Consider the following 14,354-nt stretch of genomic DNA (forward strand, 5'->3'; position numbering starts at 1 on the left):
ACGCTTTTCATCTGCATGTTTAAAAACTAGAAATATCATAGCTGACCAGTTTGAGACACGTAGAAAAAAAGTATAGGCTAGTGACAGACAATGAAACAAAATTTGTCTCTACTAAAGAAAGAAAAAATAGCAAAAATGGAAAAAATGTGTTTATGTATTTTCTGAGAAAATTCAACTCAGTCAGAAAAAAGTTTTACCGAGAGATTTTCATTTAAAACAATTCTGACACATGACTCGAGGCGTACAAGACAAGCTTTTGTTTTCATTTTTCAGAGGTCATTGTGTGGGACACAGGCAGTGAGGCGCGCCCTCATTGGCTCGTCGAGAGGAACTAACTCTTGCCGACCGCCGCTGATTGGTGGGCGCAAACTTACACGAAATAAGACCGCCCACATCTGTCTGTAAGTTTTGTTTAAAGTAACTTTCTCTAATGAAGTTGACTAGTTTTGCGGTGTCGAAGGCGAAGAAATCACCGCAAGGATGAAGTTGTGTAAATCTTTTCTCGGTGAGTGATGGACTTCTCTTTTTAATCAAGTATTTTCAAACTTAGTCATAGTCTGGTTCGCTGTGGTTTTGCTGATAGCCTGTGTATTTGGATTTGCTTATAACTTTTTGTTAACAATAATTCACAGTAAGTTCAATATTGTGATAAAAACTCGAATGATACGTTTGTATGTTTTTTTGTGTAATCTGCTATGAGAATTTAAACCTGCACCGACAGGCGCATTTCCCCCGTCTTTGTTTACTTTCATTTTAAGTATTAATATAAAATCTGACTGAATAGACATGGATTACGTTTTAACTCTTTCAAAATAATCTTCTATTGACGAACATGTATAGTATTGACCTAGATCCCGTATTTTTGTATCTTTAAAAAAATGCGAAACAAAATCCCTGTCCAGACAGTTTTTAAACAAAGGCAACTTTTGTCTCCCAGAGGGAGTTGCGCTTTAAACTCAGAGGCTGTCTGACTTCTGGCGTATTAAAACTTTTGTATTTGGGAGGGATCAGTCCATCTGGCTTTGGGGGGGATTCCGGGGGGTTGTGCTTCTCATTCGCTCAGCTGGCATCCTATGTAATATTTATACACAGTGTCTGGCCAGTGGGAACAGACTGTGGCTTTAATTGTATGCTGGGCTATCCATCTGTATGAAACTTTAGGATGAGGGGTAAGCAAAGTTCCAGCTGGTAACCGAAGAACTTCGGTCTTATTAAATATGCAAACTCTCAAAGGCTTCTGCTAACTTCATACATGATAGGCTACGAAACTTTTTGTTGTTGCTGAAGTTTGGTAAAGAGTCCCCCCTTCTCCTTCACTCTATTTTAGAGCGAATTCATTTTTTTGTTAAGTTTCTCATCTTTCCACATGTGATAATAACCTAATAAAATAATAATAATAATTGATTAGTAGACGAGGCTATTTATAGGTTGACATTAATATTTGACCATTAATCCAATGTACCAGTTTCACTGTTTGGTTGGAAACGGTAACAATAATTATGTTAACTTTGCTATATTTTTTAAAAAGGTTTTCAGAAATTAGTAAGGCTCAGTAATCAGAAAAGAAATTCAATGTGTCCCAAAAAGTGCAACTTATTGTCTGATTTTCATTAAAGATAAAGTGTTAAATAAAAATGTTAAATAACTTTTACAACTCTTTGATTTTACTTTAACAAAGTTAAGCCATCAATTAAAACTGAAATCTTCAAGTTTTTTAAAATGTTTTTATAGTGTGGCAACCTCAGAAGAGATCACAATAATTTAACAGTTCAAGTGTGACAGATGAAGTTAATTCGATCATATTCCACAAAACTAGGTCACGTTGTTAGGCTTCTGGAAAAGCATTAAAGAAAAGTAGTTCAACGCTTTTGAAGCAAGGCAAATGTGTCATTACGCCAGAAGAAAATACATCCGCATTGAAGACTTGTGTTTTTGTTTTATAAATGATACTCTCTCCAATCTCCCGTAAAATGTGTCAATTTAACAGCCTACTGAATGTAGTGCAATATGACAATCGTACAATAGCCTTACAAAACCCATTTAATGTTAAAATTATTTGACCTATGTTGCGTAACTTATTTTAATGTAACATTCTGTGCATTAATCGTTATTAAAAACAGCCTTTTCTTCAAACTAGGCACCTGCCGCGGATAGCGCTCTTGTCCATGGTACTGAAGCAGCGCTGTTCTCGGTGCTGAACTTTCAGCTGAACTCATGCGTCTAAATGTAGAGATTCTTTCAAAAATAACTAGCATTTGTTTAGGTTGTTGGTGAAATGTCAAATGACTTTCCTTTTGCGCGTGAATGTTTCATATAGAGTGGGTGGGGGGTCAATAGCGGCCCACTCTCCATCTTGTGTTGTACATGATTTACTATGATGATGATGTCACGGCGCAGGGTAGATAGAGGAGGGGTGGACAATGGGCCTGTGAACGAAAGGTAAGTCAGTATCGTTCGACAAAGCGTGTGGAGAAATGATTTTGGCAGCATTTGTGCTCACATTACCTGTCGATTAATGGATATATGCCACTTGCTTACAACATGAAGAGGTTTCCGACCGGTCCTGGGCGAATTATTAGAGGATTTTAACGGTAGCGGCGCGAGACTCATTCTGAAGGGGAGGTGTACAACACTGAAGTTAACACACACACAGCCTACAAAGAGCAAGAGGCCGCTCTCATCTCCTTGAAAAAACGTCGTTTGCTTATGGTATTTTTTGTTTGTTTACTAATTCGGATGGTGATGTGGATGAAAAATGCAGTGTTTGGAAAGGTTTGCTGGTTTGGATTTCCGTTACTATTGAAGCCAAATGGACGTCGGACTTGTAATCTCTTAAAGAAGAAGTGCCATTCCACCGTGTTTACATTTTCAGAACATTTTGTCGTGCGTACAAGAAGTCACAGCTATGTTATGGAAAAGGACGATTCTGCAATGTTTTGTGAATAATTGTATTGCAAGTTACATAGCGGGTTTATTTTCAAGAAACCCAAGAACTTAAAAGGGCCTCTAACGTATCTATAACACAAAATTAATGCTGTCATATTAGCCTACAATGTAAGTGTTATGCTTGTTTTGAAACAATATTTACCTGCGAATCGGAAACGTGGGAGTTTAAATTCAAGCGGAGTATTCATTGGAAGTTTGTTTATTCATACTAAGTCAGAGATAGCCTACATGTAGCCTATAAATGCAATGCATTTTATGGGAGTGGACCAATAGACATTAGAAACCCTTAAGCACAAGCAGCATATGTTTTGTCTTGTATGCGTGCGTTATATACGAGAAACAAAACAATGCGAGCTAACCATCTGTTTACTTCAGGCTAGGCCTAGATAATACACTATTAATTTATTAGATTGTCGCCTTTTCTTTGAGTTTTACATTTAAATGACTGTTTATTCATCGCTTATGCTTGCTTTAGGACCTCTGTAGGTTGGACTTTAACCGTTATTACTTTGATAATACAGTCAAGTGGAGACCGGTCTTGTAAACATGTTCTGCTTAACACTGTTTCTCCTCGATGAAAGTGACAGTGTTATAAAGGCGGAGGGTTTGGCTGATAGTAATTGAAAGGCGTGGTGTGCTAGAAGAGGTTATGCGCAGCATCATCATGGTGTTTTTTCGAAGCCAAGGGCCTGATGCGACAAAAGAAACACTAATATTAGTCTATGCTAAAACGTAAGAGCAATTTGTGGCTAACATGGCCTCCCATTGGTCCATTTCATAGACGCGTGGGCCTATTGTATGGGAGTTAAACAATGTTGTTGTATCCTCTCCATCATTTGAGAGATTGGGCCTAATGCTTGAGAATTCTTTTTGAAAAGGGATCCCTGAAACTACTAATGTATAAAAACTCAGAATTTATGTCTATAAATAACATGGCAGCATGCACATGGTCCACATTAATGTCTTTGGAAGTTCCAAACTGTAAAATAAAAAATGAAAGCAATATTTATACATCATCAAATTACATAATTTGACTCCAAATATGGTTATAAATTCATTTTCAGAAGTATTAGTATATTCCTCCCCTTTTGTGTCTATCATACTTTTATACAAAGTTTTCAGCAACTGCACTAAAATCAATTTAACCTGTTTCCCTGTGAACGGACACAGGACGGTGAGTTTGAATTGCGTAGCCTATTGCATCATATGTGGCAAGTGCCACAATTGTTGCGGTTCTCAAGGGAATTCCCTCCCCTGTTACGTGTGTGACGTGGATGAGCACCAGGTGCTGCTTAAAACGTAATCAGACCACGTGTAATGACGCCCCGATAAAAACAGCTGGGTCACGGCTGCATCCCTCGTCACCCGGGATAAATAATCAACACCAGGGCCATGAAGGCACGCAGATTCTGTCAGACCATGATGGACTGCTGATTTCAGTGGCCAAAGTGCATGTGTCCTCTAGGGGATATTCAATGTTTGCTTCTGGATTAGGGGTGTTCATCTTTGATAATCATCCCATGGAAAATTACGTTGCGGCACTACAGGCAAAGATTTGTTTGCTTTCTGATCTTAGAAGCTCAGCTGCTCACAAAGCATAAATATGCGTTTTCTTGACGTTTTAGTTAGATATTTCGAACTAATTGCCTATTATTTATAAAAAATCCCTTATATTAAAAAAAGCATGACTTTATTATGTTTCACTAATGGGAATCCATTGTCAAGACTTGCTTAGTGTGACTTTTAATGAGTTGATTTTTTTTTTTTTTTTTTCTCATTTCATTATGTAAAATATTTGGACATGTCAGACTGAAATTGTTGTCTTATCCATTTTATCCAACAGAGAATGAGTACAGAGGGCAGCTGCTGAGCCAGAGGTGGACACGAGGGGACAGAGTTAGCAGCTGTGAGAACAAGAGGAGTAGGAGACTTAAAGTGAGACATTATGTGTGTGTGTGTGTCTGTCAGAATAGCTTTATTTCATCGTATTTCCCTTTCTGAAGCTCTGACATCTTTCTCACACCGGGAGGGCCCCATTTCTTTCTTATATTTCACTTCGCTTCAACCAAGGATTGGTAGGGATGTGCAATTGAAAGAACGTATTGGATGTGTATTATTGATTGAGCTCTTTAAAAAGCATTAAAGATGATTGGGGGCTACTCTGGTGTCTGTGAAATCAGATCTGAGGATAAAAATCACAATCTGAAAGGTATAGATGTCAAATATGTCATTTGAAAGCCAGAGGACAGTGAAATTATACATTTGATATGATATTAGAGAAATGGAGAGTGTAAGACATAACAAATACTTCACACATAATAATCTCGTAACCACTCATGCGTTTGTGTTTCAGATGAGCCAAGACGCAGATGAGAAGCGGACAAGGACACGCTCAAAAGGAATCAGAGGTAAGAGCCTCTTGAAACTTGAAAAAAATAATAATCTGTTTTTGTCCATTTCAGTGAATTTATTGACTGACAGAGCTTTTATCTCTCTCCTTATATCAGTTCCTCTTGAGCTTGTTGGACAAGAGTACAGGTGAGATAATGAGCTTTTATGCTTATGTTGTGTTACTCATCATGTTTGTTTAGAAAGACCACGGTTTAGTAAAACGAATACAGCTAATGGAAACTCTTGTTTTGCAGCTGCCCTACACCAGGTTGCGACGGCCTAGGCCATGTCAGCGGAAAGTATGCACGACACAGAAGGTTAGTAGTAAGAATTCTGTCTCTTATAAATGCCAATACCAAAAAACAAAAATAAGTGGAGAATCTGAGTTTTTACCGAACCTTTTCATCCTTTCCAGTGCATTGGGCTGCCCATTGGCTAAGAAAAGAAAACTCCAGGAGGCCGAGGAGAATCAGCCAGCCCCAAAAAAGAAACCTAACCCTTTAAAACTGGCCATGGACGATGGGTTCAATGCAGACAGTGACACAAACAGTGAAACAGAGGCAAAAGATGAGGAGGTGGAGTCTGAAGAGGACACTGTCGATAAAGAGATGGAGGCGAAAGAAAAGACACCTACATCAGAAGCAATGAAAGGTGGGTAAATTAACTATTAATTACTGAATTTTTTGAATTATATTCATGGTTATCTAACATGCAGTGCATGTACAAACCTAGTCTTTATGTATTTAAGCTTATTAGTTCAGCAATTTTCACCAAACTGGTCAAGCAACATCAAATTTCCTTTAGTTTATAATTGTCCTTTTTGTCATTCCCTTAGAAGAAATTTCACAAATGGATTCAGAAGAGAAAAAGACGCCTGTCCGAGAAACATCAAGTCCAGTGCCAGAGATCGAGATTGAGAAGGAAGAAGCCAATATTGAGATCACGCCCATCCAACAAATCACCATGGAAACCGAGACAGAGGAGGAGCTACAGGTCGCCGAAGAGATTCAAGCTCGAGAAGAAGAGATAGAGGAGGAAGCAGAAGAGATTACGGAAGAGGAGCGAGTGACCCAGCAACTGAAAGAGACCGACGAGCCTGTGACAACAGTTGAAGAAGAAGAAGAGGAAGAGGATGACGATGAAGAGGGGGAAGAAGAAACACAATGTCTGAGCCAGAAGAACAACTCTGACCACCAGTATTTCAGTGGAGACTTTGGCAAAATCCAGACCAAAGAGACTGTGGAGACAGAGAAGGACAGTGAAGATGATGATGATGAGGAAGGAGATGAGGAGGAACCACAATCCCAGGTAGAGCCTTCCTCCCTAATCGCCCCTGTCCCAGCTGCTTCAGCTCAGGAATTAGATGTGATAACACACAGCAACATAAGTCTAGACCACCCTGTTGGTGAAGATGAGGAGGAGGAGGAGGATGACGAGAGAGATGACGCTTCAGATAAAGACTCGCCCACTGTAGTCATCGAGCTGGGTTCAGAGGGAGAGGAAGATGAAGATGAGGAAGAGGAAGATGACGGAGAAGAAGAGGAGCCCGATGAAGTAGACGATGACGAGTTAGACAGCATGTCACAGAGGTCAGAGGTCACAGATGACTCCGAGACGTACGACATGACACGGGGGAACCTGGGACTTCTGGAACAGGCCATTGCACTGAAAGCTGAACAAAACGGTCACAGTTCTGAAGAGAGCTGCTCTCCTGAGCAGCAGCACTACTACAGCCCGGAGGAGAGAATGAGTAAGGCCATGGACATCACAGCTCGTAGAGCATACTATGGCAAAGGTGACAGGAAATGCTTATTTCAGCCTACTTTAATTGTAACCCTCTATGACCTCGATTAATTTGAGATAACATGGAGTTACAGTGTGTGTGTGTGTGTGGAGTTTCATTTGTTTTGTCTCTTCACTCTTGGACACAGAAGGTTCTAGATCAGAGAAGAAGGAAATAAAGTGCCCTACTCCAGGATGTGATGGGACAGGTCATGTGACTGGATTATACCCACACCACCGCAGCCTTTCTGGGTGCCCACACAAGGACAGAATCCCTCCAGAGAGTAAGGATTGTCTTGCACTAGAACCATAATATGTTTAAATGTTTTTGAAAGAAGTATTTTATACTTACCAAGGCTGCATTTATTGGATTGTAAAAAAATCCTATAAAAAAACTGTAATATTGTGATATATTATTACAATTTAAACTTACTGTTTTCTATTGAAATACATTTTTAAATGTTATATATTCCTGTGATGGCAAAGTTGGATTTCCAGCAGCCATTACTCAAGCCTTCAGTCACATGATCCTCAAGAAAATATTTGAGTATTCTGATATGGTGCTCAAGAAACATTAATTATTATCAACAGATGTGCTGCTTAATATTTTTGTGGAAACCATGATACATTTTTTCAGGATTCTTTGATGAATAAAAAGTTCAAACAATCAGCATTTATTTAACGAGAACTTTTTTTGTAACATTATAAATATCTTTACTATCACTTTTGATGAATTTAATGTGTCCTTGCTTAATAGAAGTTTTAAAAAAACACTTAAATGTTAGCATATATATATATGTATATATTCACTGTATACTAATGTGTCTTTTTTGGCACTAGTCTTGGCAATGCATGAGAACGTACTGAAGTGTCCAACACCTGGATGCACCGGACAGGGACATGTGAACAGCAACCGCAACACACATCGCAGGTACTGTACACCTTAACTATTTTAACCTTTTGAGGCCTCAGCTCCAAAAAACATGTATTTTTCTTACATTTTACACTTTTAGTCTCTCTGGCTGCCCTATTGCTGCTGCAGGGAAACAAAAAAGCCTGGAAAAGCAGTCACAGCCGCAGACCTCTGTTAGTGATCCAGTCATCGGAGGCTCAAACTCTGACAGAGTTCTAAGGTGAGTGTTTTCCTCCTCTTTTACAGACAAAAGAGCTTAATGGGTAAACTGTGGCTAAACACTCTTTTCTCTACAGGCCGATGTGTTTTGTGAAACAGCTGGAGATCCCTCAGTACGGTAGCTACAGGCCCAATGCCATGCCGGCCACTCCTCGGGCCAACCTGGCCAAGGAGCTAGAGAAGTATTCCAAGGTGTCCTTTGACTATGCAAGCTTCGATGTACAGGTATTTGGCAAGCGCCTACTTGCCCCCAAGATGCCCACCAGCGAAACCTCACCTAAAGCCTTCAAACGTAAGCACCTCCCTCATTCCTTTTAAAATAATGATTAAGAAACCTATACAATAGATATAAACAGATAATGAACTATTGATAGCATATTGCATATTATTACAATTAACATCCAAACCATTCCCTAAAGCCTCATCCCCAAGCCACAGCCTGTCTGGGGGCTACACCAAAAGCAGCTCCTCTTCCACCTCCAGTGGGTACGATTATACCCATGATGCCGAAGCCGCACACATGGCTGCCACTGCCATTCTCAACCTGTCCACTCGCTGTTGGGAGAGACCTGAAAACCTCAGCACTCAACAGCCGGATCAGACCAGCAAAGTGAGTTTTTTCCTCTCTTTCTGTATCTGTCATTCAGTCTAGAGGAAATTAGGGTTGCTTAAAATCCGCATTATATATACTATATTCAAATGCATTTTTTTTTCTACAATCTAGGACATGGACATTGAGGTGGATGAGAATGGCACTCTGGACCTCAGCATGAAGAAACCCAAGAGGGAAGGAGTCATGTCACCAGACCCATCTTCATCCTCGTCATCATCTTCTCAACATCATGGCGTCACTTCACCGCACTCAAGCCACACCTACAAACAAGAGGAGTGGGAGGGGCCTCTGGATTACACCAAGTCAAACCGACAGAAAGAGGAGGAACCAGAGGAGGTAAATGTCTATCTATTTTCCAACATTCTCACTTTATAGTTGATATATATATATGTATATACTATATATATATATATATATATTTTGTTTTTTTTAATAAACAATAAAAAATTAAAGTCTTTACACATTCTATGAATTCAGCTGTTTTCTGTTTTGATGTGCCATTTTACTCAGGTGGAGTACAGCACACACTCATATGCCTCCTCTGATGGAGATGAGGATGATGATGCCACTCAGGAAAGCACGGAAGACAGGAAGTACCCTGGTGAGGTCACAACCTCCAGCTTCAAGGTCAAATTCCAGCCCAAGGACTGCAAGAAAGAGGTCTTGCTGTAAGTGTCTGCAGCAACAACAACTTTATTTAAACCCCTTCTCTCACACACATACACACACATACACACACATACACACACACACACACACACACACACACACACACACACACACACACACACAACACATTTGCAAAGCATAAAAAAAGAAGTTTAGAGCTAGTGTCTTAAGAAATCTCCTAACTGGAATGATTCTTCAGAGATTTAATGCTCTCTTCACCTCTGTCCAGATGTCCCACCCCAGGTTGTGATGGTAGTGGACATATAACTGGGAACTATGCATCTCACCGCAGGTATGCCAGGAGTTATGGCACAGTATTTCTAGTCTGACCACCCCTCACTTTTCTTTTTACTTTATCTATTTTTCTCTTTGCTGAACCCTCGCAGCTCCTGCTCTCTATAGCATAAACCTGTGTTAGTGACTGCAAACAAATCCTATATGTCTCTTTAATACATTAAGCATGAACTATGATTTTTACTAGATTTTACTAGTAGTACTTTTTCCATATTTGCCAAGATTTACTCAAGGTCTTTTTGTAGATTATTTAGGTTAATTTACATTCATGTATTTTAGCAAATAATCCATTTGTAAATAATACAGACATATATTACAGAGCAATATCAAAGTATATAATACTACAGAATATACGTATATCTTCCGTCTTCAATGAAATCTTCTTCCCTCTATTCTCTATTCTCTATCCTGGTGTTTTTCTACTGCTCTTCAGTCTCTCTGGTTGTCCCCTTGCTGATAAAAGTCTCCGGACCCTCATGGCTGCCCACAGTGCTGAACTCAAGTATGTCTGTGCTCTAATTTTTCCTCTAATGAATCTTCACCATACTTTACTGATTACTGCTTTTTTTACTTTACTGAACACTTCTGTTTCTGCCACATACTGTTTACTGTCCCTTTTGCTGGCTATTCTTGCACTCTTTGAACCAGCAATAACTTTTCAGTGGTCAAAAACAGAATTTTCTTGGACTGTGTCCTAGTGACCCATCAAACCAACTGAGACATATTTAGCATCCAGGCTGAAACCCAAATGTTCATTTAGATTTCCAGTATGATTGTGTGTCTGATATTTGAATTGCATCCATCTAAAGCAGTGCTGTTTATGCTAATGTATTTCACTTTCTCTTGGCGACCTCCAGATGTCCTACTCCAGGTTGTGATGGATCAGGACACATCACTGGAAACTATGCTTCCCATAGAAGGTGTGTTAATTAACAATATTACAAGATGCACTTTTGGATTCACTGTCAAGCTTTGAAAATATCAAACTGCACATGTAGAAACATAATAACATTTACATTTTCTCTGTTGCAGTCTGTCTGGATGTCCACGTGCCAAGAAAGGAGGAATCAAAATCACCCCAACAAAGGATGACAAGGAAGATTCGGAGCTCCTAAGGTATGTTTTTTTGTTTTAATGAAAAAATCCCAACTTAGTTTGTTGTAGGCCTACTAAACCAATGGATTTGCTGAGCACAGCCCGTATTATTTGAGAAAGCCAAAACTGACTGCCAGTTCATCACTTACCTCTCTATAGGTGCCCGGTGCCAGGTTGCGACAGTCTGGGGCATATCAGTGGGAAATACGCCACCCACCGCAGTGCCTATGGGTGCCCGCTGGCAGCACGCCGCCAGAAGGAGGGCATGTTAAATGGCACACCATTCTCCTGGAAGGCCTTCAAGGCTGAGGGCCCGACCTGCCCCACGCCAGGATGTGATGGATCAGGGCATGCCAACGGCAGCTTTCTCACTCATCGCAGGTACAGATGAAGCCTGGTGAAATTTACAGATCAATATTAGCATATATTATTAAATAACCAGTATTAGTTCATATATAAGACAAGCTGAGTGAATGTTTCCATACAGAGATATTATATATTTATCTATAATAGAAATATTTGTAAATGGCATACTAATATGTTTTGAAATATTAGAAATGCCTATTTTTGACTTCCTGGGGTTATTGAAGGACGATGTAATCAAGACAATAAGTCTAGTTTCATATCTCATGATCATGATGTGTTTCCAGTCTATCAGGTTGCCCTAGAGCTTCAGCTAACAAGAAGAGAGCCAGGTTCCCAGGAGATGACTACATCAGCAAGAAATTCAGGGCAAGTGATGGTAAGATCAAATATCATCTCCTTCTCTTCTTTCGTCCCCAGTATGTTCATTTTGCGCTCTTTATTAACATACGCATTGCTTCTCTATCCCTTCAGTTCTTGACAATGATGAAGACATCAAACAGCTGAACAAAGAGATCAATGAGCTAAATGAGTCAAACTGTGAAATGGAAGCAGATATGGCCAACCTCCATACACAGGTCTACATTTAGCAAATACATATATACACTACTATTCTACTTTGCTGTTTTCTATTTCCATTTTTATTTTATTTAAATGACTTCAGTCCTCAGTGTGTGATATTTTTGTTGAAAGGTGTTAGATTTGTGATGAATAGAAAGTTCAAAATATATTTTTTTAAACAAAAACAAAAAAACAAAAAAGTAATCAGTTATTACATCCTTGCTGAACAAAATATAAATTTCTTTTGAACAGTAGACTACATGTCCCAGAAACTCTAATAAAGACAAATGTCTTAATTAATACGGTTTTAATCTGTAATCTGAGCATATAGCATTTGGCCCTTCACTGATAACCACACGTAAAGGCTAGACAAAGCATTTTTGAGACATTTCAAGGATAAATCCTTGTTGTTCATCAATGAAAATTCCATGATTGAAAGTAGGATTTTTGAGGACTCCTTTCCATAAGATGCATTCTTTGAGAGTGCAGTATAATGATAATATTTACAATACATCAAATACAATATTAGAAAGCATGATCTTGGAGCTGCTGTTTATCCATGCATTTCTATTCTTAGATCTCATCCATGGAGAAGAACCTCAAGAGCATGGAGGAAGAGAATAAGCTCATAGAGGAGAAGAATGAGGCTCTGTTCATGGAACTGTCAGGCCTGAGCCAGACTCTTATCCGCAGCCTCGCCAACATCCGTCTACCACAGATGGTCAGTCCACTTGCTATCTATTACCTTTCATGAAGTAGTGTACACTATACTTTTCCTTCCTTTTTTCTAGCTTGCTTTTAACAAACCATAACCTTTTGTTTACCACAGCAAGAGCCCATCACTGAGCAGAATTTTGACACATACGTGGATACGCTGACCCACATGTTCACCGATAAGGAGTGCTATCAGAACCCAGAGAACCGAGCCCTACTCGAGTCGATCAACCAGGCCGTCAAAGGCATTGAGGTGTGAGCAGAGGAACGGCAGCTGTAAGACACTGTGGGTTGAATAACCAGACCAACAACATAAAAATACTGTTTAAGGACATTCAGGTTTTGTACGTGGCGCCCTCTGAAAACGAGGAACGTCACTAGACCCGTGGAAGTCAAGAGAAAAGGACCAAATTCCAAATTATGCTGCTTAGCAATTTTGATGAGATACAAGATCCTTTGCCTCTTAAACCAAGATGGCTCTTCTTCTTTTGGGGTATTTTTTGGAGCAAACCATTTGTTACTGTTTTCTAGAGCAACTCTCACCGACACTGATCTGCCTTTCTTACTTCCCTCAGTGCATGGAGGTTGCCGTGAACAATAAGTCGTGAGATTGTCGTGTGTCTGTGGGGGTGAGTCTATGTGTGTATGTGTAACAGAGTGCTTTATGTGTAATGTCCGAAGGTGAATTCACGATTAATGACCTCCCTCGACAAAATAAGATTAGTATGCAGCACTGCTACATTTGATCCCTGTATGATAATGTTGTCTCATATTTGGTGTAAATGGGCTCCTGTTCCATTCAGTAATATTTATCGTATTTGAGAACATAGATATTGCACTTCCATGAATAGTTTGTAGTTTCATTGTCATGTTGTTATTATTGTAATTATTATTATTATTATTATGGCTATTTAAATTGGGTCCTTGAAATGTAAGTTTAATTTATTATTTATTCATGTTAAGGTTTATTTTGTTTATTTATTAATCAGTGTCTATTTATGGACTTAATTTATTTTACAAAGCAAAATTCTATACACAGCTTTTAGCAGTTATTAAGAGGAGAGACGTTGCCCTCTGAGCTGTGAAAGAGGCAATATTTTAAGAATATCGACAGCAAATTGTTTTATAAACCTTCCTATTTATTTTAAAGACAGAGATTTATAATCTCTTTTTTAAGTGCAAATATTTTCTACCTAACAATTTTTATATTGTTTTTTAATATTCTCATTTATTTAATGAGTTCTGTTTTCCATAAAAGTATTTTGACACCCTCCAGAGTGAAGTGGGTTGAACAGATATGATGTATTTATTGTTATTTATTTAGTATTTAAGAACAAATTGAATGGAGATCTTGTTGCATATTTATTTTGTAAATGTCTCTGTGTTAGTGGTTGCTGCATATGGATAGTCTTTGCCCATGTTGTTGATAAAATAAATGGGAATTCTATCACCTAACAGAGAGTATGTCATATTTAACACTGATTGTTTATCTTGATTTATTATAACCAGGCTTGTGTTTGCCTTTGGTCCAACAATGATATTTCGTAAGATACTGATCAGTCCAATTAACTTTGAATTATCTGACATTTATCAGACCAAAGATGAAAAGCAAACCAAACACTCTCTCAGTAGGATACTTGGCTGACATCTGCTGGATAGGCAGTGATTCAGTCACGATTTCTCTTCAGCTGATTATGGCTACATAATAAAATATATAGTGCTAACATAAAGGATGTCTTTTTAGTTTGACAAGATTAATATTTAGCCCAATATTTGCATATAGCTTTCTTCATT

The 14,354-nt window shown here is 38.8% G+C and overlaps 1 protein-coding gene across 5 annotated transcripts; it reads left to right on the top strand.

Annotated features, from left to right (window-relative positions):
• Positions 1 to 272: 272 nt before the first annotated feature.
• Positions 273 to 14,013, top strand: myt1a (myelin transcription factor 1a). 5 transcript variants are annotated; one of them, XM_079588118.1, is made up of 23 exons: positions 273 to 505; positions 4,790 to 4,881; positions 5,300 to 5,354; positions 5,454 to 5,484; positions 5,592 to 5,654; positions 5,753 to 5,988; positions 6,173 to 7,132; positions 7,269 to 7,403; positions 7,960 to 8,050; positions 8,133 to 8,252; positions 8,329 to 8,543; positions 8,671 to 8,861; positions 8,976 to 9,200; positions 9,375 to 9,532; positions 9,763 to 9,825; positions 10,261 to 10,329; positions 10,685 to 10,747; positions 10,860 to 10,943; positions 11,082 to 11,303; positions 11,573 to 11,664; positions 11,760 to 11,863; positions 12,424 to 12,567; positions 12,676 to 14,013. In XM_079588118.1, the coding sequence occupies exons 1-23, from the start codon at positions 481 to 483 to the stop codon at positions 12,817 to 12,819; spliced, it is 3,582 nt and encodes a 1,193-aa protein (XP_079444244.1). In that variant the 5' UTR covers positions 273 to 480; the 3' UTR covers positions 12,820 to 14,013. The 5 variants fall into 5 exon arrangements, with proteins under 5 accessions (XP_079444244.1, XP_079444245.1, XP_079444246.1 ...); XM_079588120.1 differs by lacking the exon at positions 273 to 505 and adding an exon at positions 2,405 to 2,439; XM_079588122.1 differs by lacking the exon at positions 273 to 505 and adding an exon at positions 2,405 to 2,439 and having other exon boundaries at positions 7,272 to 7,403.
• Positions 14,014 to 14,354: the final 341 nt, after the last annotated feature.

Source organism: Phoxinus phoxinus (genome assembly GCF_949152265.1).
Source record: "Phoxinus phoxinus genome assembly, chromosome: 18".
Taxonomy (NCBI): domain Eukaryota; kingdom Metazoa; phylum Chordata; class Actinopteri; order Cypriniformes; family Leuciscidae; genus Phoxinus; species Phoxinus phoxinus.